The sequence below is a fragment of the Phalacrocorax aristotelis genome, chromosome 1, assembly GCF_949628215.1.
Source record: "Phalacrocorax aristotelis chromosome 1, bGulAri2.1, whole genome shotgun sequence".
NCBI lineage: Eukaryota > Metazoa > Chordata > Aves > Suliformes > Phalacrocoracidae > Phalacrocorax > Phalacrocorax aristotelis.
In genome coordinates, this window is record NC_134276.1 from 161,399,279 (window position 1) to 161,424,554 (window position 25,276).

At 56.8% G+C, this 25,276-nt stretch overlaps 1 protein-coding gene across 5 annotated transcripts; it reads left to right on the forward strand.

Annotated features, from left to right (window-relative positions):
* Positions 1 to 2,870: 2,870 nt before the first annotated feature.
* On the forward strand, positions 2,871 to 25,009 carry TRIOBP (TRIO and F-actin binding protein). 5 transcript variants are annotated; one of them, XM_075076805.1, is made up of 19 exons: positions 2,871 to 3,104; positions 4,363 to 4,496; positions 5,936 to 6,409; positions 7,222 to 7,354; positions 7,719 to 8,678; positions 8,949 to 9,044; positions 14,557 to 14,613; positions 14,969 to 15,037; positions 15,460 to 15,549; positions 16,379 to 16,488; positions 16,939 to 17,497; positions 18,111 to 18,221; positions 20,273 to 20,420; positions 20,837 to 20,948; positions 21,426 to 21,585; positions 21,948 to 22,061; positions 22,371 to 22,457; positions 23,353 to 23,516; positions 24,220 to 25,009. In XM_075076805.1, exons 1-18 carry the CDS (start codon positions 2,991 to 2,993, stop codon positions 23,512 to 23,514), a joined length of 3,690 nt encoding a protein of 1,229 aa, XP_074932906.1. In that variant the 5' UTR covers positions 2,871 to 2,990; the 3' UTR covers positions 23,515 to 23,516; positions 24,220 to 25,009. The 5 variants fall into 5 exon arrangements, with proteins under 5 accessions (XP_074932906.1, XP_074932924.1, XP_074932915.1 ...); XM_075076823.1 differs by lacking the exons at positions 2,871 to 3,104; positions 4,363 to 4,496 and adding an exon at positions 4,864 to 5,003; XM_075076814.1 differs by lacking the exons at positions 2,871 to 3,104; positions 4,363 to 4,496 and having other exon boundaries at positions 6,221 to 6,409; positions 7,230 to 7,354.
* Positions 25,010 to 25,276: the final 267 nt, after the last annotated feature.

Sequence of the window (25,276 nt, forward strand, 5' to 3'; positions counted from 1 at the left end):
AAAAACAACACATGGAAAAACTGAGAACAGAACTGTTAGATCCTATAGGGAGCTAACCATCAGGATTGTTTGCTGCACTATTGATTTCTTAGTTCGATCGATTAAAGCTTTATTTTGTAATGTAAATCACTGACTCAGCCCTAGCCTGCTGTCTTTGTTATGCACAGGGTGTGCAGTCAGGCTACCCCAGGATATATTGGATCGAGGATATGAGCTCCTACACACAAGTTAGTGCATTAAGTGTTTGCTGGACACATCACAGTTCATACCAGGCTGTGGCTTAAAATTTTTTTTTTGCTGTTTCCCCTGGTTTTCATGATGGATTTGAGCATTTTTTGTTGTTTTCCCTCCCCAGCTGCTCACCAACAAGTTCCAGCTGTTCAGGAGAAAGCTGGTTCTGAATATACGATACCTGCAAAAATCAACGTGCCAGTGCAGCCACTGCTCTGAAAAGGAAAAGCAGAGAGCAGCGGTTCCCTGTGTGCTCCCCCTTCCACAGCCTGTGCACACGCTTTTCACGCCTGCCTCTGCAGCTCGGCCACCTCGGGCACATGCGCATTACTCATGCTCGTGCCGGAGGGCTCGCACGGAGAGGTGCAAGGCTTTGATGTGGCCTGCCACGCTGGGGTTTCCATGCATGATGGCTTTCACTGGCTAGACTGCAATTCCGCATACATGCACGCACAAAAATATAATCAGGATTACAGAGGATCAAAACCAGTCTGGGAGCCAAAAAGGTCAGACTGTTGGGGAAAAATAGGAGCGCAGCGCAAAGGAGGCATGGCCGCAGCATGTGCCTGCACTGTGTGATAATCGGTGCACTGTATCTGTCACCCTTCAGTAGCATATCGAGCTCAAGGCTGTACCCAGCAGAGTCCCGCTGCTGCTTAGAAAGGAGCTGGGGAAAAAAGTTACTGGGAGAGTGACAAGAGCTTTTGAAGATTAATGGAGCTGAATAACCAGAGTTGTTTGGGAAAAGCAAGGTTGGAGACGGAATTGCAGACTGCCTTCAATTGGTAAACAAAAAGTGAAATTACGCCTTTTTTTTAATGCTCACCAGGACCGGAAAGAGAAGGAAATTGAGTTGTAGCAGGGGCAATGGAGGACAGATGTTAGGCACGTTTCACTAGGAGGCTTAGGCAGGGCTTGAGTTTAGCAGGTAAAACAAACCTCTCTGAGGAGCGCTGTGGGTAGGGATGACCTCCCATTGGAGCTGTGCTGGGGACATGGTGACGTTGGGCTGTCTCAGTGCTGGCAGATGAGTCTGCTGCTTTGGCCTGTGTTTAGGGTTCAAGTTAACTAATTCTTGGGGTGATGCCTGTGGGGGAGCGCTGGGGCAGACCCCTCAGCAGGACGGCAGTGAGGTGGTCCTGGGGAGGCATGGCACGGATGAGGTATGAGGGGGCAGGGCAGGGGGATGAGCCGCTACCCCCTGGCCCTGGCCCTGGCCCAGGCCCCGGCCTATCCTCCCCCCGGCCCAGCCAAGCCGGGTCGGGTCGATCGCCCGCCCGCTGACACCGACACGTGCGTGCCCGCGCCCGTGGGCGCCATGGCCCCGCGCCTCCGCCAGCCACTCAGAGGGCGATATTCAAATCACTGATCGGTGGCAGCCAATGAGAAGGGGAGGGGCGGGGCCTCGCTCCCCGCGGTTCCCACGGCGAGCTTCATTGAGGGGGGAGCTCGGCGGGCGGCGAGGTGCTGGGAGCCATAGGGAAGCTGAGGTACTGGGGGTACTGGGAGCATTGGGCATGGTTGGCTGCATGCATGCATGCATGCATGTTAGAGGCCCTGGGGAGGGCAACATTATCGTGGCAGTAGGCCCCAAGCACCCCATGGGATGTGGGGAGCAAGGATTTGCCCATCAGGCAGTGGAATGCTGTGGGCTCTGGCCATGGGTGGCACTCCGTGGGTGGGGGTGGGCAGGCAGCGATGTTCTGGTGTTTTGTGCTGCATCCTTGGCAGGTGAGTGCTTAGGTTCCTGCCTGGTATTTGGTGTGAATGAGTCAAGAAAACGTGCCCCAGTGCAAGGAGGGAGGCTGCAAGGTTGGCACTAGTGCAATTTGCTGTATTGCAAGTGAGTGCATTGACAGACAAAAATTATGGCTTGATTTTGGCCTTGACAGTTCACCCTGGGTGTTCTGGGGAGCAGCCATAACCTTGATCAGCTGCTCTGGCTCAAGTGTCCATGTTTAGGGGAGCAGTGGCATGTTTACATTGGGTATGCTGGACTCACCCCACACTGATTTCCTGTCCATCTGTTGGTGCCTCCTCCGGGCAAATTAAGTGGAGCCCTCCCAGCACAGATCACATCCTCAAATCCAAGGACTTGCTCTCAAACCCTGTGGGACAGAGAAGGTGACGGTGGGCAGGATGCTTGCAAAAAGTCAGGACAGAAGTGTGGAGCCCAGCTGTTGTGCTAGCAATGCTTGTTGCCCTTCAGATTTGCAGCTGACTCTCCTACAGGTCTCAGAATTTCAGTGGGATCAACAAGTTTAGGAAGAGTCTCAGTAGGCTTCCAAATTTCCTAAGTTGCTTATAGCTATCCCTTTATGAGTAACATAGTCAAGAAGAAAGGTTTCCTTTTTTACCTTTTAAAAGAGCTTGAAGGAAGAAAACTTCCATCAAACAAAATATCAAGACATGAGCATCATTCCCTCTGTTCACAAGGACTCCCAAATTTGGGGGTGTCAGCAGTCATTTGAGGGTGCAGTGCACCCTTCTAACAGAGGTCCCTGCTGGAGCATAGCCATTTATTATCTATAATTATATGGATCACACTGATCACCTTGCACCTGGATGCCCTTTGATTCCAGTATTGCCAGCTGAGAGCAGCAAACATCCATCTGGGAATAACATTCCTGCTTCCACAGGAGCCTGAGGCTGTGGGACCCTAAGCTCTGGTCTTCTGCTGCTGTTCCTTCCTCCTTTTCCTCCTGGCTGCCCCCTGCCAGCAGCCCATCAGCCAAAGATCTTTGTCCCTGCTATGGACGATGTCTGGTTCGGTAGACGACGTGCCCTGCATGAACTTTGAAGCCAACATATTTGCAAAGAGCCTGTGCCAGCACTGCTTCCGAGCAGCAGGGGCTCACCAGCACACTGTCCAGGTGAGCTCCTCCATCTCACCTGGAGGCTATGAATGCTTCATTAAGGGCCTCTTTGTTCCATGTTGGGACTCCCTGTGCCTCTGTAGAGATGGAAATCCCTAACACAATGGCTCAGCTGGGCTTTCTAGATGTCTCTGGGGGAAGGCTGCCTTTGGAGAGTTTTCCCAGGCATGAGAATCCACCGTTTAACCATGCAGAGGCCAGAGCTGGGGGCTGAACACTGGGTACAAGGGGCTCGATAGATCCTGGAAGGGAAAGCGGATGCAAAGCTACAAGGAGGGAAGGGGGACTGGCAGAGCAGAGACCCACCCTGGCTTAATCTCTGCTTGATGCCTGCTGGCATTTACATCCTGCCTCACTTAAAATGTGGTCCTAGTGGATGTCCTGTGTCCTGTCCCTGAGGCATCTGCAGCGAGCTGTTCCTGGAGGGGAAGACAGGAGGGGGATGAATCTCACAGGACTTTGGGCTCCAGATACCTTGATCCAACATGGTTCTTCAGCACAGGGCCAAATGCACAAGCTGCTTGGCTGCCTCCGACCGGGTGACAGCCGGTTTCATGTTCACGGAGGGTTTCATGTTGTTCACTGTCCTCCAGAAGCAACTGGCCTGAAATGATGAAATAGTAATGAGCTTCTCTCTCTCTTTCTCACCCTCTCCCTCTCTCCCCCTGGCCCTGGGCCCTCTAAGGTTACCTCAACCCTTCACCCATGATCTGCTCAGAGCTGTCAACTCTGAGCGAATCCTGGTGCGGGGGAGATGCTGGAGGGAAGGCAACATGGACAGCCGACTCCCTGGAGCCTCCCCCCTTGCTGCTTATAAGCCCTGCAGGTAATGGGGCTGGGGAGGATGCTGAAATGCCTGCAAGCCCCGACAGAGAGAGGCTGGAGCTGCAGCCTTCCCTGCAAAAATTGCCTCTTGGCTCAGTTGCCTCTCCCCAGGCTATCCGGGTGGCAAGGGAGAGCAGCCACCAGCAGCATCAATGTTGATGCTGGGGGAGGGAGGTTTCCCTGAGCCTTCATCAACACGTGCTGTCTCTGGGATGCCTGCAGCATTCAGCATCAAATAGGAACGTGCTTGTTCTCTCTGGCCTCCTGAAGTAGGAGAAAAATCTCAGCACTGGGCTGGGTGAGGCATCAAGAGCCCCAGAGGCCAGGCTGCTCTTGGATGAGGGAGAAGAAGCAGGCATTTCCGAAGGGCAGCTTTCCTCCTCATTCTTAACAAGCTGATGACATCCTTGCATCCCCTTCTTCCTCACAGGAGCATGTCGCGGAGGTCGCAGGGTGCGATGTTGGCAGTGACACAGACCCAGGCAGGCCCTGGGAAGCCCTCCGCATTTTAGCCCCTCAGTGTGAGGTATACGTGTGCGTGGGCCCAGCGGAGGGGACAGAGCGGTGAGTACCAGCCGGGAGCCACGCTGCTCCAACGAGCCCCCTCGGTGTGAAAAACGGAGGAGGGGGAAGCAGGAAACCAAGCAGAGGGAAATCAGATGCCTTCTCCCTGATGCTCTGCACACTGGTGCCTGGGAAAAAGGTCTGAGCTACCCCCACACCATGCCCTCTAACCCGTTCCTCTTGGCTGTCCCAGGAGAGGTCAGGGGCCACCAAAAAGGTCTCCTTCCTCCTCACTGCCTCTAGAGCAAAGCTGGCGACCCCAGAATGGGCTCTACCAGCCTGTGTCCGCCCAGTGGAGAGGGAGCTGGCTTGGACTGGGCTGCCGGCACTGCCACCTGCCCCTGACCTCTGTGGGCTGTGCTGACCACCAGCTGTCCTCTCTCCCTGCCCCACAGCTGGCACGAGAGCAAGGGATATCCCCCGCTCAGCCCCGGAGCTGAGGGTGAGCACAGAGAAACCGGCACCGACCCCAGCACCTGTGCTGAAGCCAACTCCGCACTCGCCAGGGTGAGATGGGGATCTCATGATTTGGGTTATTTCAGTCTCCCCAGTCCCCTTAGCCTTTCAATACCACTTCTGCTGGGCACATTCAGAAGGTCCTGGGATGCAAGAGGGGATGAGCTGAGAACCTTAGTCCCCACAAGGGAGGCTCTCCTGCTAAAGAGCACGAGATTCACTCCTGGATTTCCCTATGTGGACTTCACTATGTTGTTTCTTGCCATGCCCATTTATGTTGCACTGGGGTCATCTTATGCTCACCCAGCTCCTCTCCTGGTTCCTTTTTATCAGACCATTTGGGCTGAATGAGCTGTAACTTCTCATATATGCTTTTACCTCCTCCCAGCCCACAAAAGCTACCAGTCCCCATTGCAGAGATCTGTCCTATCTTGTCTCCCAGGATGGGGAAATGACCCGGTTGTGGGACAATACTTTGGGGTCGGGCAAACGGGACTTGATGATCTACACGGGCTACAAGGAAGAAGTGCGGTCACAAGCCCTGCAGGCAGACAGACCCAGGTGGGCTCAGCCCATTCCTTCTGGATCCTGGGTGAGAACCGAGGCCCAGGGCTTTAGGAAGGAAATCTGCCCACTGAAAGCAGGTACACTTGGTTTGCTCCTGTGTGAGATCCTCATTCTGGTTTGCTTTCCACCCAGAGGTCTCTGAAGTTCATGGCAGATCCCTCTTTAGATTTAGCATCTCTTTACCCAGTTCTGGTCCCAGGAGGTGTGTGACACCTCTGTGGGCACCATGTGAAGGGATGAGGCCCAGAATCCATGAGATGGCATCTCTGTGTGCACTGACCATGAACTGTGGGTCTCGCGGGTGTTCTCTGTCTGCATGGTTTGGTTGCCCTCAGCTTGTAGCACTGTGTCCCAGCACTCCCACCCTGCCTGGAGGGAGTCTGGGTTTTATCTCTGCCCTCCTGGACCGTTTCTAGCTCTCCTCCGAAGACCTGCTTTGCAGTGGATGTGGTGGCATCCCACGTCGCTCGTGCCTCCCCCAGTAATGGCCTTCTCCCCGTCCCAGAGCGCTGTCCTGCCAGCCAGAAGCCTGAGGAAAGCTGGCCGAAGCACCGCATAGAGAGCGGCTATTTCTCCCTGGAGCGCCGGAAAACCGACCCTCCCTGGGCATCTGCCGTGCCACGTGCCCCCACCGGCTCCTCGCTGGCCCGCAGCAACCCAGTGGGCAGTGGCAGGCGTCTCACCAGCTCCCAGGTTCAGGAGCCCCGCAAGCACCCCAGCAGCGGGGGCGTGGAGGGGCGGCACGGGCTGGAGAGGCAGGAGTACACAGTGCTGGCAGACCTGCCCAAGCCCAAGCGCCTTGGCCAGCGAGATGCTGTTGACCGCTGCAGCTCCCGCACTCTCAGTCCTGGCCGGGTGGAGGTGGAGAAGATATTTGGCTGCGAGCGCAGGTGAGAAGCAATGGGTCTATGCAATGGTCAGAGGTGGGGGATTTCCCCCCATGCTGTTGGGGGGCCCCCACCTCTGAAATGCTGTGTCTCATGGAGAGAGCAGGGCTAGATGGCAAAACTCAGCCTTCAGCTGTGCTTAAATTTCCCTTAGAGCAAGGGCTGGGTTTAGGCTCAGCACCTCCTGGCCTGGGGAGCTCCACCACCACAGCATGCAGGCAGCAGACACCATTGGAAAGGGAGCAAAACTGTGCCACTGGAAGTGGAGAGAGTAGTCTACCCTCCTCATCCTCCCAGCTGCCTCCTGGAAGCCACAGGATGTGCTTTGGAGTGGGGGAAGCCACAGAAAGGGGGAAGGAGAGCAGTGTTCCCTGCTCCCAGAGTCAGGGGCTCCTCAGGGATCCAGGGTCTGCTGTAGGAGCCGCTCAGGAAAGGATCAAGGATGCCGAAAAGTCCCCAGTTCTGCTTGGGTCTTGACTGGAGAAGCATGAGTGGCTCCAGTGTTGGTGGCACAAGGCAGGAGGGGACACAAATGGTGATGAGAGAAGTATCTTGGGGCAGGTGGGGGAGATGTGAAGGAACAGATGGAGGGAAGATTAAGGAATAGAGTGAAGAAGATGTATGAGTGAGGCGGCAGAACTTGGAAGCTAGGGTGGTTGAAGCGATGGGGACAGGGCAAGGGAGATGCTATGGTGCACACAGTATCTGGGGCTGGTAGAGGTCTAGGGGGTCAGGCTCAGTGGGAGCAGGGTCTGTGGGGGCTCTGCCTCTGAGCTGAGCCTGGTGGCAGCCAGACAGATTGTGCATGCCCACAGGAAATCAGAGACCTTGGAGGCCTTTCAGGCCCTGGAGGAAGGCCGTGTGGACCGGCTTGATGGCAAGACCCCAGTGCCACCCAGCAAAGGCCGCCTAGTTCAGAGGCAGTTCAGCCCCAGCCGGCCCAGGGAGGTGAGGTTTGCCTGCATGGCAGGACCCCATCCCAAATCCCTGAGCTCTGTTCCTCTTTCCTGCCACGTTTTCCTCTATTTCTGCCACATGCTTCTCTCTTCCATTCCCCTGCTCCCCCTTCCCTGTATTCCCAGCCCTCCCCCTATCACAGACCAGGGCTCTCTGTTCTTAAATGGTAGCAGCCCCTTCAACCCTGGGGCGCAAGAGGCTTCTCTTCAGTACAGGCTGGCTCCATGCACGAGGATGCAATTGCTGTCCGGGGAATATTTAACCAAACAATCTCCCAACCCTAATCCCATTTTGCTCCTGCTCATTGGCATTTTTTTTTTAAGAGAACTCTGCTTTCTCTCCCCCATGTCCCTAGGGCCAGCGACTCTCCTGGCACCTCGAGCAGCGCAGCAGAGACCCCAAGGAGCCCCTGTGCTCCCCTAGCCCAGCTCAGCACCCACAGAGAGCCAGCAGGAACCAAGGGGATCTCCTGCATCCCACCAGCCCCAGCTGGCTGCTGGAGAGAGGCAGCCGGAGCCCACGCTCCACAAGCCCAGCCCACCGGTCAGAGAGGAGGGCAGGGGAGCCCGTGAGCCCTCCCTGGCACTTGGAGAAAAGCTGGAGGGGCCGAGGGGAGCCCAGCCACCCCCCAAACTCGGAGAGGGGCCGAGGGCAAGCCCCAGAGAGGAAGAGCCGAGGGGACACCCTGCACCCTGCAGGCCTCGGGAAGGCCTCAGATAACAGCAGGCTGAGCCGGGGAGGGCCACCGCCGCGGTCCCTCAGTCCTGGGAGACATACGGAGAGTACATGGAGAATCCAAAAGGAGATCTCCCCTCCTGGCCCAGTGCGGGGGGCAGAGAGGCAGCGGGTGAAGTTGGGGGAGCCACTGCACCTCAGTGGGCCCAGGAAGCCATCTGAATGCAGCTGGCAGAGCCTTCAGGAAAAACTGCCACCTTCCCACCCTGGAAAGGGTGCTGGCAGTGACTGGAAAGGCCAAGGCAAGCCCTTGCACTCTGTGAGCCCACCACAGCCACTGGAGCAGGACTGGAGGGTCCGGGGAGGTGCCCACCAAGCACAGGCGTGGGAGAAGGACTGCAAGCGCCAAGAGAAGCCCATGTGCCATGTGGACTTGATGCGCCAGCCGGAAAGGGACCGGAAAAGCACTGCTAGAAGTCTGGATGTAGGACTACAGCCAGACAACAGCTGGAAAAGGCCTGTGAGTCCAGCACAGTGGCTGGAAGATGACTGGAAGGCTCCCGAGCACGCCCAAGTCACAAGCAACCCAGAGAAGCCATTGGAAAGCAACTGGGGGAACAAGAGGCTTCTCATTTATCATGTGAGTAAGGCAGGAGCCAAACCTGATGGGGACCTTACCCAGTAAAACTGGCAAGCATAGAGCGGGTGGGTCCCCTGGGTTGCAATTCTGCACATGCCAGCTCCCCTGGATCCTCTGCTTCTCCACGGGAACCACACTGCCTGCCTGGCGCTGGGAGGAGGGAGGATGCTCCTCCCTCTGGCCAGTGCCAGAAGGTGGATGCTCGAATCTGGGAAACTGAGGTGAGGACTAAACCCCTGTGGCTTCAGCTCCTGCTTTTTGTCCCTGCAGCCCCAGCTAGATGGAGGTGCCTTCCCACTGCAAAGCAGCGCCAGCTCCTCGGGAAGTCTGCAGCCACGCTCAAATGCCCGTGAGAAGTGCAACAAGGTAGGGGCCAGGCCTGGGAATGGTGAGGAAGGGCAGCTGCCCTTCCCTGGAGGTCACCTCAGCCAGCACCTGCATCTCCAGCACTTGATCTGAGTGGGCTCAGCATGGTGCTGCCTTCCCATGACCTCCTGAGCACCACACTCACTAATACCCCCCTTCCCTTCATCCTTTGCCCACTTCTCAGTTGGGGAAACTGAGGCATGGAGCCTTTTTTTTTAAAAGCCAGAGAGGGGTGAGTACTAGACCTGGGACTAAAATCTCAGTGTAGTTTCTTTCCTTCCCTTTATTATTGCCCAGTGATAACATGGCACCAAGGGTTTTATGGGGATGAAGTGGGCTTAGTAGTATGAAAGAAGATACGGTAAATTGTGTTGGCGTTCCTGGGATACCAAAAATGGCACGAGAGCAGCTTTGGAAGGCTGCAGAAAGTGTCCTGGGAGCTCGTGTAGCTGGCAGCTGTGCCAGAGTCCCTGCCTCCATCCCTTCCGTGTGCGTCAGTTGTCTTGGCCAGGTTGTGCCCTGCTAGGGCCTGGCCTTGTGCTTTAGACAAGGACAAACTGACCTGGGCAGGAGGCTCCAAAAAGCCTCTGAAACTGGAAACTGGTGACGTCCCTTGCCTTGCCTCCCTGCCCCCAGGCAGATGGGAGCCCAAGCCCTGAGCTACCCCTTGCAGATGGGGCTGGTTCGCCCCAGCTATCCCAGGTTTCTTTGATGCTGAGTTGGCTTTGGCTTGCAGCGAGCAGCATTGCGTCGACATAATTGTGCAGTACAGCGTGTGCATGATGCTCAGCCCCCTGTCCCCACGGGGACCCTCTCTAGCAACTCCCTTTACCTATGCGGGGCTGGCTTTCTGGGGGCACCAGGGCCCCCCCCGGACCCGCTACCCCCCCTGCCAAGACTGCAGATATCTGCTTTAGGGGTTCATTTGGGTGGGGGGTTGTGTGATATAAAACCAAGCAGCTTCAGTAGCAAAGGTGAGGACCCCGCTGTGCGCACACACGCATCAGGCCTGCTTAAAATCCCTGCCTGGAAGAAAACCCTCCCTCGGTAAGGGCTGGGCTCCCGACGGCCCCTTCCTGGGGCAGGAGCGGCTCAGCCCGTCCCTCCCCGGGCTTCAGCTTTGCCTGGGCCAGCGGGGAGGGAGCGGGACGCAGCTCAGCTCCGGCACCGCCCCCGTCCCGTCCCGTCCCGTCCGGTCCGGTCCCACCGGCCACCGCCGCCCGTCGCCCCGGGGCCGGCCCCCGCCCCCCCCCCCGCTCTGTGCGGTCCGGCGGCCTCTCCCGCCCCGGCGGCTCCATTGGCTGCGGGCGGCCGGGGCGGTGGCGGCTGGCTGCCATTGGCCTGCCCGCGCCCTCCCAGGAAGTTTGCGGGGGGAGGAAAGAAAAGTTTTTTGGGTGGGTTTTCCTTTTTTTTTTTCTTTTTTTTTATTTAAAAAAAAAAATTTAAAAAGAGGAAAAAGGCGAACGGGGAGCGCGGGGCGGGCGGCGGAGCGGGCATGGTGGGGCCGCGGAAGCCGCCCCGCCGCTGAAGCCGCCCCGCCGCCCTGGCTGCCAGCGCCCGGCCCCGCCGCGACCCCGGCCCCGGCGCCGGCCGCAGCGCCCCCGCCATGACGGTGAGTTAGGACCGGCCCTCGGGGTTTGGGTTTAGGGGGGTGGGGGTGTCCTCTCTCCGGCCGCTCTCCTTCCCCCTCGGCCGGGCCTTGGGGGCGCCCGGCGGGACCCCGCGGGGCTGGGAAGGGGCGGGGGGCCGGCGGGGACCCCAGCTGTCAGCCGCCGCCTCCCCGCGGTCCCTCCGCTCCCTGCCCGCCCCGGGAAATCGCAGCTCCCCGGGGGTGTCTGGCCCCTCCGGCTGTGGCTGAAGCTCGGTGCCTCCTGGCCTCCCTTGCCCATCCCGCCGGGGTCCCCACTAGGGTTCTCCGTGGCTGCTCGGTAGATTCCTTTCGTTAGCGGAGGGCCGCACCCCACCTAGTTAGGCATCAGTAACGCTGCCTGTAAGAGTGGACTAGGCTGAGGCCTGCCAAGCTCACCGCACCAGTGACCACGGTTGGATGCAAAATCCGCATCCCCCCGGGCATGGGGAGCTCCTGCTCCCTGTGGGAACCTGATGGAGTTTCAGGGCAGGGAGCGTCGCACCCCTGGAGCCAGCCTTCCTGGGCACGGATGTCTGCCAGCCCCGAGAGGAAGGCTGTTGAGCAGAGCTGGGTAATGGAGGTAACAGGCCAGGCTGTGCCCACCGGCGTTTCACACGGGGGTGGTGGGAAAGGGGGAACCTGTCGCCCACTTGCTTTTGCAGCACGTATATATTTGGGAGCCACATGTGTGCTCTAGCTTGGGAGCAGTTTTGCTTCCACCAAATTGAGCTGGAGCAGTTTTGCTTTGTGTTTTGGCCTAGGGCCCGCGCCTTGCGGAGCAGGTTCCCTTTTTAGAGGAGAGGAGACATTGTGCTTTCCGGGAAGCTGAGAGCCCCTTGCACCACCTCTCAGAGGTGAGAGGAAGTGGTGCTCCAGGACCTGTGGCCCTGAGGAGCTTTTGGGAGCAGGAAGGCTGGCGATGGAAGGAGCACACCTGGCCACCTCGTCCCTCCCCTCGGACACTGAGCTTTCTCAGCCTGTTGCAGTTTCTCCTCCTCCACTGCTTCATCCTGGTGCCTCTGTACAACCCAAGAGCCATTCCTTCGCTCCCACCCCATCCCCTTTCCTTCTTTGGTGTTTACATTCTTCAGATACTTGCAGGCTGTTATCACCTCCCCTGTAGCCCTTCTTCAGCCAGAGCAGGCAGCTGCCTCTCCTTAACCTGCTGTTGTAAGCCAGTCCTTCCAGACATCACCTACGTCCGTGGCTGCTTAGGACACCCTCTGATGCCTCTACCTGGCCAGCTGTGGGGCTGAACGTACAATTCTGGTGGGTACGGATGCAACCAGGCAAAATTGCTGCTGCCACCTCCCGAGCCAAAGCCTCGCCATCCACAGCCCTGAGCTGCGCTGCAGGGCTGTGCATTTTGCCAGGGGTGCAACCTGCCGCATCCTTGTGTCTCCAGCACCTGGATCTCTCCCAGTGGTTCAGCTTTCCTGGATGTTTCCTCCTCCCACTGCCAGGCCTTTTCCTCTGGGTGGGGTGGTGGAATTGGTTTGAACCCTGCTCTCTTCTCTGTCAGTATTCTGAGCTCTTTATGCCAGATGAGGGAGCTGGATTTGGTTGTTGGGAGAGGGAGAAAAGTGGCTTCAAGCACTGTGTGTGCATCAGCTGATGCCTTGTCCTAAGGTACCGGCCCCGCTATGACAAGAATAGTTCAACGCCAATTCCTGAGCTGCAACTCTGCATCTGGGGTGGCAGGGAAAACAGGGCCAGCAGGGAAAACAGGAGCCCTGTGCAACTCACCTGCTTGGGAGAAGCCCTCTGGGGGGATTTTCTGGCCCTGGCATTGCCTTGGGGGCAGTAACAGGGCAGCATGCTGTGGCAGCAGTTCTGGCAGGTGTTTGTGCTGGTTTTCCCAGCATCATGCATCCCTTTAATGTTCGTTATTTCAGCACCTAATGCTTTGGGAACATAAATCCTGAATAAGACAAGACCCAGCTGATCCATACAATAGCCCCAGCCAGGAATCCTTTCGCTCCCTCTCTCCCTCTAGTGTTTTTTTGCTTCTGCAGAGCCTGTCTGGCTCTCTTCTGCTGAGTGCACGTGTGTCCTGAGAGGGGGGAAGGTTGTGCTTTGACGTTTCATCTCCTTTCCTTCCCTCCCGCCGCTCCCAGTTCAGAGCCGGAGCTGAAGTCACCGGATTGGAAGGGATAATGGGAAAAAGGGTGGAGCTGCTGCCACGGGGAAGGAATTAATTTGCAAGGAACTTTTTCAGGGTGGCAGTGGGGCTGGCAAGATGTCTGGGTCTGTAGGGACGGGGATGTGCACGTCCCCCTTGTCTCCCAGCCACTGGCAGCGCCTGTCACCTCTGCGGGAGGTGAGCTGTAGGAGCCCGCCGTGCCCTTTCCCTTGTTTCCCTGTCTGCCTCCCTTCCTGGGCAGCTCAGGGCTGCCGTTAGACCTTCTGGTTGGGCCTGAAGCTGCAGCAGCTGGTGACCCTCCCTTTGGCGGGCCTCCCTGTGCCTGCTTGAACCAATAGCTGGAGCGCCAGGGTGGGCTGGCATGTACTGGGCTCTCACTGCCCCATAACCTTGGGTGCAACCCAAGGGTGGCAGCTCGGGGAGATGAAAGCAGGGGAGGGCTTGGCCCAGCTGCACGGCCAGGGAGCTGGGCTTGTGGAACAGCCACAGCCGGCCACCAGGCTCATTTGGGGGGTGTGGAGTGACCATCGATGTGCCAAGCCACCCCTTCTCACCAGCTTGGTCTCGGATGGTGCTTGTGGCATGTGGGGACTGCTGGTGCTTCCCCAGGGTGGGCAGGTCTGGTGCAGACTGCTGGGAGGTCCAGCTCTGGCACTGTCACCCTTCCGGCACTGTCCCCACCTAGGTCGGCTGCAGAAGAAGGGGCAGATCAGCAAACTGGCTTCCCAGGGAGAAGAGGCGTTGGGCTGAATTATTTGGTGGTGCAACTTCTCCAGAGCCAGCAGGGTTGGGAGGAGGACCCGCTCGAGCCTGTTTGGCTGAGGGCAAAGCCAGGGAGAGCGGTTCCCCTGAGTCAGCTCTCCAGTGCTCCACCTTGGGAAGGAGATAAACTGGTTGGGATGTTGCACGAGTGGCGTGAGGTTAGGAGGAGGTGGGCAGTGCGGGGGAAATTTCTTTCTAGCATGGGGTGATCTGGGTGAAACTCTGTTCATCCTCATATTTGGTAGCTGTGGCTGAGGCTGGGCAGAGGGCAGGCTCTGCAGCAGGAGGGAGCAGAAAAAGCTGGGCGGTAAGAGAGGAGCCTCCAGCTCTCCCGAGTCTCAGAGATGATGGAGTGCTGGTTGTGACTCTGATTTCATCTCTACCCTGGGGCACATCGTTTAAAGGCAGTGTGTTTTCACAGCTGTTAAATTGCCTCCTGTATGTTTGTGGTGAGGGCTGTTTCATTTGCGGTGAGGGCTGTTTTGTAGAGAGCTGCTTGTGCCTTTAATAAATGATCAGTGGTGAAGTTGCCGGAGGGACGTAGCTCTGAGGCACAGATGGCCAGGGTTTGGACAAGGCGTGTCTGGTTCTTTGCAACTTTGCCTCCATCTCTGAGCCAAGCAGGGCAGCACTCCTTTCTGCCTGCTCTCCTTGCCTTCCCCCTCTCTGAATAAATACCTCTGAGGCACCTTGTGGAAACCTCCCTGCTACATATTTTCCTTTAATTTTTTTTTAAACCTCTTTCCTTATCTCCTCCTTCCTTCTGCAGGAATGACTGCCTGATGCTGAGGGCTAAATCCAGTTCTCCTTTGCCACCAGGTCCTATACTCCCATGAGTTTCCTAAAAGCGATGCCTGGCTGTTGCTGCCCACTTCTTGTTCTGCTGTTGGAGATTTGCCTTCCACCCCCTGGCATGAAAAGCCCTTTTGTGGGTCACTCCCAGACAGTAATCCTCTGTTTTGTCCTTTCCTCTACAGCCAGATCTCCTCAATTTCAAGAAGGGATGGATGTCCATCCTGGATGAGCCGGGAGAGGTAAGCCTGAGGCGGGGGTCTACCTCTTCCCCCAGCCGCCACTGCTAGAGATCTCCCGGCGAGCAGCCAGTTTCCTCCCCTCTCCCTTGCTGAAGTCACTCCCGCTGGGAAAGGCAGTGGGAAGCCTTTGGTGGAGGTACCTCGTTCTCTGTGTAGGCATGGAGGTTCATCCAGCGCCCCTCTCCCAGATGAGGGGCACAAGGGGGATTCAGAAGGGACATGGAGGAGGGGGAAGAGAAGGCCACAAGGTCGTGGCACAGAGCGTCCCTCCCTGTTCCTACGCTTCCCCTGGTAACTGCCTATCCATTTCCCTCCTGTCTTTTCCCTTCCCTCCCCCTGCCTGATCCGCCTGCAGTGGAAGAAACATTGGTTTGTGCTGACGGACTTGAGCCTGAGGTATTACCGGGACTCAAACGCAGAGGAGGTAAGCATGGCCAGCCTTTCTCCAGCCCTCTCTTCCTTCCCAGCCAGGGGGGAGAGGAGCACAGCACTGGTGTGACCAGCCCACTCCTGGGAGAAGTGGCAGCATCCTCTCCTGAAAGGCTCCAAGGGTGGCGAGCTGCTCTCTGCCAAAGGGTGACAAGGATGGGGGGGGCTGTCAGTGGTGGGAGGTGAGGAGAAGGGCTGGTCCTACGGCTGGGCATCTCTGACGCTCTCCATCCGCACTGCTGGCTGTCCCTCAGGTTAAAAGAGGCCATGCTGTGCCAGGGAGCTGAGACTGGCTCCCAGAGAGCTGTGGGGTAAAGGCAGAGGCCGCCTGCACTTCGGTTAGGGTGCTGGCAGGTGACGGGGACTTTTTCAAAGCAGAGTTTGCACTGATGTCCTAGTGGGTGGCTGTGCTTGCAGGCTGATGACCTCGATGGAGAAATCGACCTCCGCTCCTGCACGGACGTGACAGAGTTTGCAGTGCAGCGCAACTATGGCTTCCAGATACACGTGAGTGTCCGGCACCTCGTGGACACAGAGCAACAGCATGAAGGGACACGGGGTGGGAATGCATGGTCCCTCCCCATGCCGAGATGCTGAGAGGCAAGCCGTGCATACTTTGAGCTGGGGTGGTGGCCCGGCAGCGCTGGTTGATGACACGTGGGTGGCAGCGCTCAGGGACACAAGTGCTGCCTGCCTGCAAAGGAAGAAGGAGGAGGCTTTGCAGGGCTGGCCAAAGGCTGTGCTGGAGGCAGCAGAGGAGCCAAGCTAAACGTCAGGAGTGTTTACTTGACCTGTTGGCCAAGGCGGCTTTTCTAGAGCCATGGGGAGGGAGTGGTGAGCACAGCAGATCTCAGTGTAGCCTGGCTGATTGTGCTCTGAGTAACAACCTGAACCCTGGATCTGGCCCCAGTATAATCCTGTACTTGGCTACTTGCTGTAGCAGCAGGAGATGGCTGCTAAGGCAGCACGAAAGCCAGTGCATGTGCAGGTTGGGCACTTCATGGTCTGGGTTTCCCTGCTGTACCCCAGCACTGGTGCCCAGCTCCAAGCACCTGAGTGACCGGGTGGCATCAGCTCAAGTTTGGCCAAATGTGCCAGCAAAGATTCTGTTGCCTTTCCTTGGAGATGGTGCAGCAGACTTTCCTGCAAAGACCATGTTTCCACTCCCACCTCCCCACCTGACCCCAGGAGCATGGGAGTCTTCAAGACAGCACGTGGTCTTTCTAGCACTGTCCACCACTCATGTGAGCAGGTGTCCGGGGTCTCGGGGAGCAAGTGGGAGCTGCCTGCACCTCTGCCAGGTGCTGACAGAGCCTCCATCACCTCCCTGTTGCAGACAAAGGATGCTGTCTTCACCTTGTCGGCGATGACCTCGGGCATCCGGCGCAACTGGATTGAGGCCCTGAGAAAGAACGTGCGCCCGGTCAGTGCTCCGGATGTCACCAAGTAAGAGCTGCCCTGTGCTGCTTCTCCTCTTCCCCCTCTTGTTGCCCTTCTACCCTAGCAGGCAGGGACCAGGAAGGCCTCTCTGGATATCTGGCTGCTCCCAGACCAGCCCTTCCCTCCACTCCTCCTGAAAATGGCCTGGAGGCACCAACTGGTGGGAGGGGTTGAGAACCTGATGATTCTGCTCTTGCACTCGCTTTTTGCCTTGCCACATCAGTTTAGCCCATCTTCTTCACCAGCATGGCTGGAACTGGGAGGAAATCCTCCCTGCCCCATGGAGGAACCCATTTCCCTGTGGGATGGGATGCTACAGACCCAGCTCCATGCTGAGGGTGGGATTTTGTAAGACTGGGCTGAACGAGAGCTGAGCCTTAGGCAGTTGGTTGTGTCTCCATCAGCACCCTTTCCTGCACAGCACCTCTCCTTCACCAGCCGCTGCTCTGCTTTCAGGCTCTCCGACTGCGATAAGGAGAACTCCTTTCATAACTGCGTTCCCCCAAAGGGCTCGCACCGGACAGAGGAGCAGCAGCAGCGGGGCTCAGGCTCCGAGGGGAACTTGAAGGGCAGTCACTGGAAGGCGGACGGGCAGCGCCATGCCTTTGACTATGTGGAGCTGTCTCCCTTGCCACAGGACCCTGGGAATCAGGGGTCCTCACAGAGGACAAGAGGGAGCTTGAGGATCTCTGACCGAACTCCCAAGCATGAGGAGCTGGAGCGGGATCTGGCCGTCCGTTCAGAGGAGAGGCGGAAATGGTTTGAGACCACCGATGGAAGGGTCCCAAATAGTGATGGCCTGGTGGGGGAGTCTTTGCTCAAGGCAGGGGAGCAGGACCTGCCCACTCCCCCACTTTCGGAGGACCAGCAGATTCGGCTGAATGAGGAGATAGAGAAGAAGTGGCTGGAGCTGGAACGCCTGCCCTTGAAGGACTCACGGCGGGTGCCCTTGACAGTACTGCTGAACCAGAGCAAGGTTTGCCATGGAGACACCACTGAGGCACTGAAAAAGGAGGTAAGAGCATCCCTACTCTCTGAAACTGGCATTCTGGTGGCCCCTTAGCATGGTCCCTGGCAGCAGGAGGCTCTGCAGAGGAGCAAGGCAGCGGTGTGGGGAGATGTTCATTCTTTCTGGCTCCATTTGCCACCCCTTGAGTGCATGGGAGCTTTTGCAACCAGATAATGTAAGGCTGGAGACCTGCTCTCGCATGGCTGGAGAGGTTCACCAGGCCAAGTTTTGGTCCAGGGTAAGTTAGTTGGCAGCACTGCTTGCGCGGAGTCTGTGTTTCCTGGGAGTACATCCGCAGCCTCTCTTCTCTGGCTGTTCTCCAGCCTGCAGGCACTTTACCTGCCATCCCAACTACGTGTGCAGTGGTGGTTTCCTCCAGCACAGATCCACCTCTGGAAGTTGGGATGTCTCCTCCCTTCCTTGCTAGCGCTTACCAGGCTGGGGCTGGCTTTGCGGTTTCGTCCCTTGGCAGGCTGCTGTTCCCATGGGAAGCAGACATATCGGTTGGCCCTGCATGGTTCACCCCATCTCTAAGCCCAGGGTTTAGATGTGGCACGTTGGTCGGGTTGCGGCACTTTTCCACCCCTGGCTGAGCATCTCTCTCCCCTCCTGGGTGCAGGTCCAGTCACTGCGGGCACAACTGGAGTCCTGCCGGGCCCGAAACGAGAGCCTTCGGGAGGCAGCAAAATCCCAGGGAGATGGCCATGTGCCCCGGGGGTACATCTCACAGGTGAGCAGGGCACTAGACACAGGACCCTGGGGCCACTCCCAGTCCCAAACTGGGAAATGCCAGGACTCAGCTCGTTGCTGAGCTGGTATCACTAATCATTGGGTTGCCATGGTGACCTTAACTGGGTCCACTTGTAATCAATGTTAATTACATAAAGGCTGGTGCATGCTGCCTGGCCTTAAAGGGGCCAGAGTATAAAAGGAGAGGAGGAGAATTAAGGGAGGGGTGCAGGATCTGTGCCCTGCTTTGTGCCTGGGTGCAATGCTGGCCTGGTCTGGGCTGGAGTAGTGAGTTGTCCCCCAAAACAGGAGTGGGTCAGCAGCTTTCTGCTGAGCTGCCTGTGCATTCCCTGGTGGTTTGCAGCTGTTGCTGCAAACCAAAGTTCTTGCAAACAGGATCTCCTGAATCCCTTGTTAAAAGCAGTCCATCAGGCCCTGGGGAGCTCCTGTCCCTGCCAGAGCCGTCCAAGCCCTGAAGGTAATTTTGACAGTGTAGCCCATTCGTTTGCTGGGACGGCACGTGGGAAATCCCACAAAGCAGAGTTTGCTCAGGCTTCAGCCTCTCACTTCATTTATTTATTTTCCCCCCCATGGACTCATCCAAAGCAAGCAGAGTCACGTCCCGCAGGGGTTTCCTGGAGGGAGGCTGCTGTTCCACCACACTGTGGGGATTTCAGCATGTGCCATATGTGTTGAAAGATACTGGGGCGGCGGGAGGGAGGAGGAAAGGAAATTGGGGCTAGCAAAGCCTATTGCAGCTGGTTGGCTGTACCTAGCCCAGAGAAAGAAACCGACGAGTCCCATGGTGCCCAGCCCAGCCAGTTATTAGTTGCTCTGTCATCTTCATTTAGTATTTGCAGCTCACAGGCCTCTTTATGGTCAAAAACAGCAAAGGAGTGAGGAGGAATGGCACCTTATCTTCCTGATAACTTAGCTCAAAAGGCCAGCGTTTCACATTTGAGGCCAAACTTGGCCGTTCACCAAAGGGCTTGTTCTCTCTCAGTCTGCTTAGGTTTGCAGCTAGCCCATGGGCAGATCACCAGATTGATCCCCCACCTTTTCCTCTCCTTTGGTCAATCAATGGTCCATCTATGAAGCTTTGCAGCTTCCCCATCTCAGTAGGGAGGAGTAGCCAGCAAAGACTTGCTTTCCCACAGGGTGTTGCAGTGCCCTTTATGTCAGCCTTTGCCTTAGTACCAGGAGAAGGAACAGGATGGCAAGGGCCTGTCGAGGGACACAATGGCTTCTTGGCTCTTAGCTGACATCTTAGAGGCCTTGGCTTTTTAAAATAGTACTCTGGCAATGTTCGGTGGTAACAGTTCCTTTCCAAGGAGCTAGGGGTGGTGCTGTCAGGGTTTGCAGGGAGAGTGGAGGCATAGATCTGAGGTGGGAAGTGCTTGCTTTGCTATGACACCAGTTAACCACAGTGCTTGGTGTTGAAAGAACCGTCCCCTTGGTCTTAGACCTGTCAGAAAGGAGGGCAAGCTTTGTGAGGAGGATCCCTAACCATTAGGCTTTAAGGAGGGCTCTTTGGCAGGCTCTGTCAGGCCTCAGGGCAGTGCAAGGTGTCACTTTGCAGGAGAAGAGGCTCAGTTTTCATTGATTCCGGGAGATGCTGCTTCATTTAAAAGGCAGATACTGAAATGTGGTTCCTGCTATTGATCTCCTCCAGCCAGGCAGTGCAGCCTGGTGGAGGGGTCTGGGCTGGGGTGCTCGGCACATTATTCCTAGCTCTTGGCCCAAGAGAAACATTCCTGTGCTGCTGCTTCAGTTTAAGAAGAGGAAGAGGAACATTTCTTCCTCCACAAAGCATGTGGGGCTTGCAAGATGTGTGGCCCTGTCAAATGGTTGTGTTCTGTGATAAAAGTGCCACCTCACTTTCCCAGGATGGCCTTTTCCTTCTGAAGTGGTCTTGCTTCTCTCAAAATGGCCCTGAACTTGTGTGAGGTTTGCAAAGCCAAACATCAGCCTGGCCAGGTGCCTTCTGTAGCCTGAGCCCCCGCATGCCTAGGACCTTTGAGTCCCTCATCCCTCCTTTCCCCGGCACGGCAGGAGGCCTGCGAGCGCAGCCTGGCCGAGATGGAGTCGTCCCACCAGCAAGTGATGGACGAGCTCCAGAGGCACCACCAGCGGGAGCTGGAGCGGCTGCGGCAGGAGAAGGAGCGGCTCCTGGCAGAGGAGGCTGCGGCGACAGCAGCAGGTAGGAGCAGACATCAAGCTGTGCCCTCACTTGGGTGGGTCTCTCCTTCCTCTCCCAAACATCTCTTGCAAGAAACCAGTCATCCCAGTCATCTGGAGCCACACTGCTGACCCTACTGGTGTGAGGCTGATGCTCAGTGCCTTCTTCTAGGCAGGCAGGACTGGCAGAGGTGGCAGGGAGCTCCCATGCTGCCCTGTGCTCATCTGCTTGGCAGCAGTTGGTGCATCAGGATGATCCTGGGGCATAGAGAAGGTGGGGGATTTCCCAAGGGCAGAAGGGATGGAGGGGGAACCTGCAAAGACAGGTCTAAGGGCCTGCACCAGCAAGAACCTGGCTGGTTCCCTGGCTTGGTTTCCCCTAGATGTGCCGGAGCTGGCACAGCCTCATCCCCCATCTCCCATTGTCCCCCTCCACAGCCATCGAGGCACTGAAGAAAGCCCACCGGGAGGAGATGAACAAGGAGCTGGGCAGGACACGAAGCTTCCAGCAGTGTGGCTCAGTCTCGGATGCCCTCCAGAAGCAGCACCAGTAAGAAACCACCTCTCACGCTCCTCTTGCCTGATGCTGCTGCCCTGTGCTAGTGTCACCACACCTCATCTGTAGTTGTATCACCCAGCTGTCCACCCTGCCACCTCCCCAACTCCCTCCCCAGGGACGGTGGGAGCCCAGCGGTGACTGCCAGGGCTGCTGGAGCTGTAGGACAGGGAGGTTTATCTCCTGCTTCATTAATTTTCCCTATAGGACCTTCATTTTCCTCTAGCTTATTCCATCTGTTTTCTTTACGGAAAGGTCCTCCATTTCTCCTGCATGGCTTGAAGCTCCTAGAAGCACCATGCTCATGTGTGGGAGGGTGGGAACTGAAGCCTTGATCCACAGGGGATGTTACTTTATGCCAATGACTGCCAATGTGGGCAGAGGCTGCCTGTGGCAGGGGGAAAGGCAATGCCAGCGGCCAGGGGCTGGCGAGGATTGTGGGGCGGCAATGAGCTGGTGCCTTTTTGACAGGTTGGATGTGGATTCCCTGAAGCGAGAGCTGCAGGTGCTTTCTGAACAGTACTCCCAAAAGTGCCTGGAAATTGGGGAGCTCACCCAGAAGGCCGAGGAACGGGAGCAGACACTGCTGCGCTGTCAGCAGGAGGGAAAGGAGCTCCTCCGGAAAAACCAGGCAAGAAAGGGGCTTTCCCTGCCAGTAGAGACCATGGACTGTGTTCCTCCCTTGCATGGCACAGGCCCTCTGTTAAAACTCCCCTGTCATTCATATTTCTTCCCTTCTGAGATTTTATCATCAGAAAGAAAAAAAAATTAAGGGTTAGAGGCTGTAGATGGGCCTGTCTTAACTATGGCATTAAATACCATACCAAGTGAGTGTATTCTTTGCTGCTGGTTGTAGGTGCAACCGTCATGTATGGGCAGGGGGTTACAAGGAGGTCTCTAAGCTGGGGCAGGGCTTGCATGAAGATAGAGAGGTCAGGACAGTAGAGAGGCTTGTGGTCTGGCTACCCTGACATCTTTAGTTTTTTCCTGCAGGAGCTGCAAACCCGCCTCTCGGATGAGATCGGGAAGCTGCGAAGCTTTATTTCGTCACGGGGCTCTGGGGACCGCTCTCCGCACAACAATGAGCGGAGCTCCTATGAGCTAGAGGTAGGGTCGTGTCCCCAGGCTGCCCCGCTGCCTCCCTCCCCTCCTCGTGCCAGGGGTCTCTTCCTCATGGCAGTTTTGGGTTGGAGCAGGCGGGAGGGGGGTGCCGGATGGAGCAGCAGGGCCGGTGCAGGAAGGAGGTACGCAAGCTTCGCCTCCGCCGCTCTCCTGGGGCGCTCACGCCGCTTCCTGCCTTGGCCCTCCTGGCCCTTCCTTCCTTTTCCACCGCTGCGCTTGCGCTGGGCCCGCTGGCCTTTCCGAGGCGGTGGCTCTTGAGTCACCTCTGGTTCCTCTTCCCCCTCCCTGGCCCAGGTGCTGCTGCGGGTGAAGGAGAATGAGCTCCAATACCTGAAAAAAGAGGTGCAGTGCCTCCGGGAGGAGCTGCAGATGATGCAAAAGGTCAGTGTTTTCTGGGAGCCATTGGGAAAGCAGCAGGAGAGGGGAGGGAGTGGAGCACCAGGGCTGCATGTCAGCAGAGTTTGGCTGGGTTTGATGGGATGGTCAGGCCAAACTCTCTTGGCACCTGTGTTCCTCGTTCGTGCTCGCTTCTGAGCACATAGGAGCCACGTGCTTCAAACAGCACGGGCTGGTGTAGACTTATTTTGTACAAGGGAAATGTCATGGAGACTTTGCTGCTGGTTTCCTCAGATGAGTGTGCATATAAACGTGGACAAGCCAGGAGCCCTTCTTTCCCAGATGGGAAGCCTGAATGAAGCCTGCTTACCCAGCCACCTTTTCTTCCCTCTATTGTCCCCTCACTGGGTGGATGTGTTTGCTTGGGCAACGTTTCTGGGTGTGCTGCTCCCTCCACTGGCAGCAGCTCCTTCAGAGGGATTTTTAAAGACCCTTGCCAAAGGGGAACCTGAAGGACGCTTTGAGATTCAGTGATGCTCCAGGAGTTTATAACTTTCTCACTGCAGCTTTTTGCTGTGTAAGTGGATGGGACTGGACTTTCAGCAGCCTGCATCTGTGGTGGGGTTTATTTTTTCCATATTGCTGGCCCAAACATGCACAGGGCATGGTAAAGCCCACATCACTGCCTCTTTCTGACACTGCAGATCCCCACTGCTGCAGGACCAGCGACTCTGCCTTCCTCCTTGGCCTGGGGTTTGGGAAGCGCTATCTCCATGCTCTGTTTCTGAATGGTTTCTGTGTGGCCTGGATTGGGACAGGCTTCAAATCTGGGGCTGGTTCTCCCCTCCTCACCTGCTGGCCCTTCTGCTGGGCTCTCCTTGCTGCTCCTAATCCCTAATATCAACCCTAAAACCTGCTGACCCCTCTCCCTCCCTTGCAGGATAAGAGATTTGCCTCAGGGAAATACCAAGATGTCTATGCAGAGCTCAATCACATTAAGGTGCGCTCAGAGCGAGAGATTGAGCAGCTGAAGGAGCACCTGCGCCTGGCCATGGCAGCTCTGCAGGAGAAGGAGTCACTGTGCAACAGTGTTGACAAGTAACGGTGAGCACCAGGGATTATGTGACATCCCCTGCAGGTGCAGGTGGCTGAAACTGGCTGCCCAGCTTTGACAGGGGGATGGAAGCTGCCAGTTCCTCCTGCTCCAGTCAGTGCTGAAACTTTAGGCTTAAGCTCTTCCTTCTCTGCTTCCTGCATCCTCTCGTCCTTCACCCCTGGCCCTCCTCTTGTCCCTGACGTTCTCCCGAGGTCCCCAGCCCCCTTCTTGCCATGCTGCTTTTGATGCTCCTGCAGCCAGCACCAAGCACTGCTTAACCAGGCTGGAGGTGGGAGCCAGCCACATGCTGGCCTTCACCCCATGGCTTGGGTGACAGCATGGGGGCAGTTATGCGCTACCTACGTAGGTGATGCTTCTGTGTTCGCCTTTGAAGTGGTTTCCCTATCGCAGCATGGAAATTTTAGGTCTGCATCAAAGCAACCCTGACTAGACCCAGCCCTCCTCCCACGCTTGCCTGCAGGCATCCCTGCCACAGCTGGGGAGGGAAGCAGGGTGACAGGAACGGGGGCATCCTGTTGTCTGGAGCACTTCTGCTTCTTGCTTGGATGCCGTGGCCATTGGGATTGGGATCACCTTGCTCCGACAGCGCTTGCTGGTGGGCGCTGAGATGAGTGGGTCTGTAGCAGGGCACCAGAGGGCCATCTCCGGGTGGAGTCTTCCTAAACCTTTTCTGGTTTTGTCTTTCTCTAGGTCTGCTCTTCGTTCGTTTATCTGTTCTTGTTATGTATTTGCTCCATTCCTCACTTGCAGGGAGGGGGAGGTTGAATCCTATCCGTTATCGCCTTGGGAGGAATCACACCCACCCCCCCAGCCTCCTCACTCACCTCCCAAAGCTTTTTTGATGAACCCCTTTGCTGCATACCTGAGCACATTGTTTGGACTGGCTCCTTACATGCACCTTCTTCAGGATTTTATATGTGAAAATTATATTTTATAGATGATTTTTTCCCTCTGGGAAGAAGGCTAAGAGGAGGGGGAAAACTTTTACTACATCACCAGCATTTTCTAACCTGAAAAAGAGAATCTGGTTTCCCCCCCTCCCCAGCCCCATTGCTTGCAGCCACACAGCCACCTTCTGCACGTATTCCCACTCTTCCAAATGTCTCTGTGGCCCCCTTGGGATGTACGGCGGGGACCACGCTCCATGCCACCCCCAGGGACCTGCAGAGAAGACATGCAAGGCATAGGAGGGAGCTGCTGGGGCAGTCTGCCATGGACATGCTTGCCTGGGACTTTTGAAAGAGGAGACCTTGGCAAGAGTCCGCATGATCGAGCTCTTTCCGTGACTGTCCTTTGGCTCCTTCGAGAACCCAAGCTGGCAGGAGCCCAGAGCCACGGGGCCTCTCCTTTCTGGGATAGAGGAGCTGTGAGGCTGCTACTGCACCCACTGGAGCCAACTCCCCTGAGGTGGCAGCTGCTGCTGCTCTGCTGCACCCTTCAACTTTTAACTTAATAAATCTTCCCCTTTTGCTGAGAAAAATGTATTTGTCAAGGGGAATGTGTCCCTAATCCAGTGCGGTGGTGTGGGCAGGTGGGTCATTTTTCCAGGTTCCTCTGTGATTTTGGGGCATCCTGGCCTATTGCTTCTCTGTCTCTGGATTTGGGGCGGGGGCGGGGAAAGCAGCAGGAGCAGCTCAGCTGGAGAGCAAGAGGAGCCCAGTGGTGCTGTTATCCAGCTGTCTGCTCTACCTTGGGGTTCGGGGGGAAAATAGTCTGCTTCACGACACCACTCCAAAAATCCCACATG

Coding starts and splice junctions, on each gene's coding strand:
- TRIOBP (XM_075076805.1), top strand. CDS start 2,991: ATGTCTGGTTCGGTAGACGACGTGCCCTGCATGAACTTTGAAGCCAAC. Junction 15,550..16,378: donor ACTATGGCTTCCAGATACAC/GTGAGTGTCCGG, acceptor TCCCTGTTGCAG/ACAAAGGATGCTGTCTTCAC. Junction 21,586..21,947: donor AGCTCCTCCGGAAAAACCAG/GCAAGAAAGGGG, acceptor TTTTTCCTGCAG/GAGCTGCAAACCCGCCTCTC.